Raw genomic sequence first — 1,482 nt, 5'->3', positions numbered from 1 at the left:
GGCCCAACAACAGTTGTTTTCAAACAAATCAAATTCACAAGTGTTATACCATCGAAGGACAAAATCACAACAAACTTAGTTTGAAGATCTGAACTGTATTTATTGCGATTATAGAATCAGGCAAGACTTCATTCCATAAAATAGAGTAGCTTTTCAGTGAGCTCAGCAGAAGGCATTGGCTTGATAAACTGAGAAGGGCTGAAGAAAGCAGAAGCCAGGACAAAGTGCACGTGAGTCGTTTCAAAGCTACTTTTCTTAGTAGGCAGAGGCGGGGAGAAATGACTGATTAGTTAACGACAGGGTACTTCAGCCTACATTTTCTGCGTAAGGATTAAAGCAGAGGGAACTTCATTATCATGCTGATTGAAGATTCAAACTGGCCTGTTTGGGAAATTGGCTGTTATCTCTCTCCTGATTTCTCGGAAGGTCAGACAAGTTAGTTAGGGTCTGAGATGTGGAACTTAGCAGGGGTGACTCCATTTTGATTTTTAGTCTGGTCTGTTGGGGTCCAGTGCAGAGGCTTAATCCAAAACAATGGCCTCCTATCATTTTTATTTAACAATACCTATTCCTTTCATTTTATTTTTCTAAATGTTCTTTTTCACCATGCTTCCTCAGTTAATTTTTTGAATTCATCTTGGTTGACAACAGCAATAGCCTTTTCCTTTTTAGTCCTAATTCCTCTGCCACCACGTGTGACACATTTCTCTAGTTGGTCAGTTTCTCCAGTTCGGTCTCTCTTCCTTGTACAGGGGCTTTTATGCAGAAGATGGCATGTGTGAACGCTGTAGCTCTTCTTGTAGAACATGCGAAGGAAATGCCACCAACTGCCATTCTTGTGAGGGAGGCCTCGTCCTGCAGCACGGAGTGTGCCAGGAAACCTGCTCCGAGAGACATGTGGCCGTGGAGGGGGTGTGCAGGCATTGCCCAGAGATGTGTCAGGAATGCATCCACGAGAAGACCTGCAAAGGTACCCACCTGGGAGCTTCCCCAGGGAGAGCGTGGCTCTGCTGAGCACCTGGCTGGGGCCCACGACGTAATGGGGGGTGTCCAAAGAGAACTGTGGGAACAGTCTCCCTGCCTTTACAGGGATCTGTCTCTGTGCCCATCATTTAGGAAACAGGGGGTGAAATACCCCTTTCCATAATGGATTCTACAAGCTGAGACAAACCAGAGCCTCCTTTTACAGGGTTTCCTCCACACACGTACACACAGAGGGTGGGCCAGGCACTATGCCAGGTGCTAGAGACACAGATAAGAACCCAAATTTCCCATTTCTTTGCAAAATCTTCCAGAAGAGATGGATATTAACAAACCACAGAGATAGCAGAGAATCGCAATTATCATGAAAGATAAGAAAGAAAAGTTTAGACAACTTTAAGACTGAGAATAGCACTCTGGCTATACATTTCTTTCTTTCTTTTTTTTTTTTCTGGAGCTATCTCCCAAGAAACTGTTCTATTTCATCTCCAGATTAAGACG

The 1,482-nt window shown here is 44.2% G+C and overlaps 1 protein-coding gene across 1 annotated transcript in view; it reads left to right on the top strand.

Annotated features, from left to right (window-relative positions):
* LOC103605618 (proprotein convertase subtilisin/kexin type 5-like) overlaps positions 1-1,482 on the top strand; it is a gene marked incomplete at its 5' end in the record, with an annotated part of 106,289 nt that overhangs the window by 80,302 nt on the left and 24,505 nt on the right. Inside the window, one exon of the mRNA XM_008590238.1 lies at positions 753-970. Coding sequence (XP_008588460.1) covers positions 753-970 — 218 coding nt within the window. The remainder of the gene's footprint in view (positions 1-752; positions 971-1,482) is intronic.

The sequence above is a fragment of the Galeopterus variegatus genome, unplaced genomic scaffold (assembly GCF_000696425.1).
Source record: "Galeopterus variegatus unplaced genomic scaffold, G_variegatus-3.0.2 Scaffold5941, whole genome shotgun sequence".
Taxonomy (NCBI): domain Eukaryota; kingdom Metazoa; phylum Chordata; class Mammalia; order Dermoptera; family Cynocephalidae; genus Galeopterus; species Galeopterus variegatus.
The sequence above is the reverse complement of the archived record's forward strand: the minus strand, read 5'-3'. Positions and strand labels throughout refer to the sequence as shown.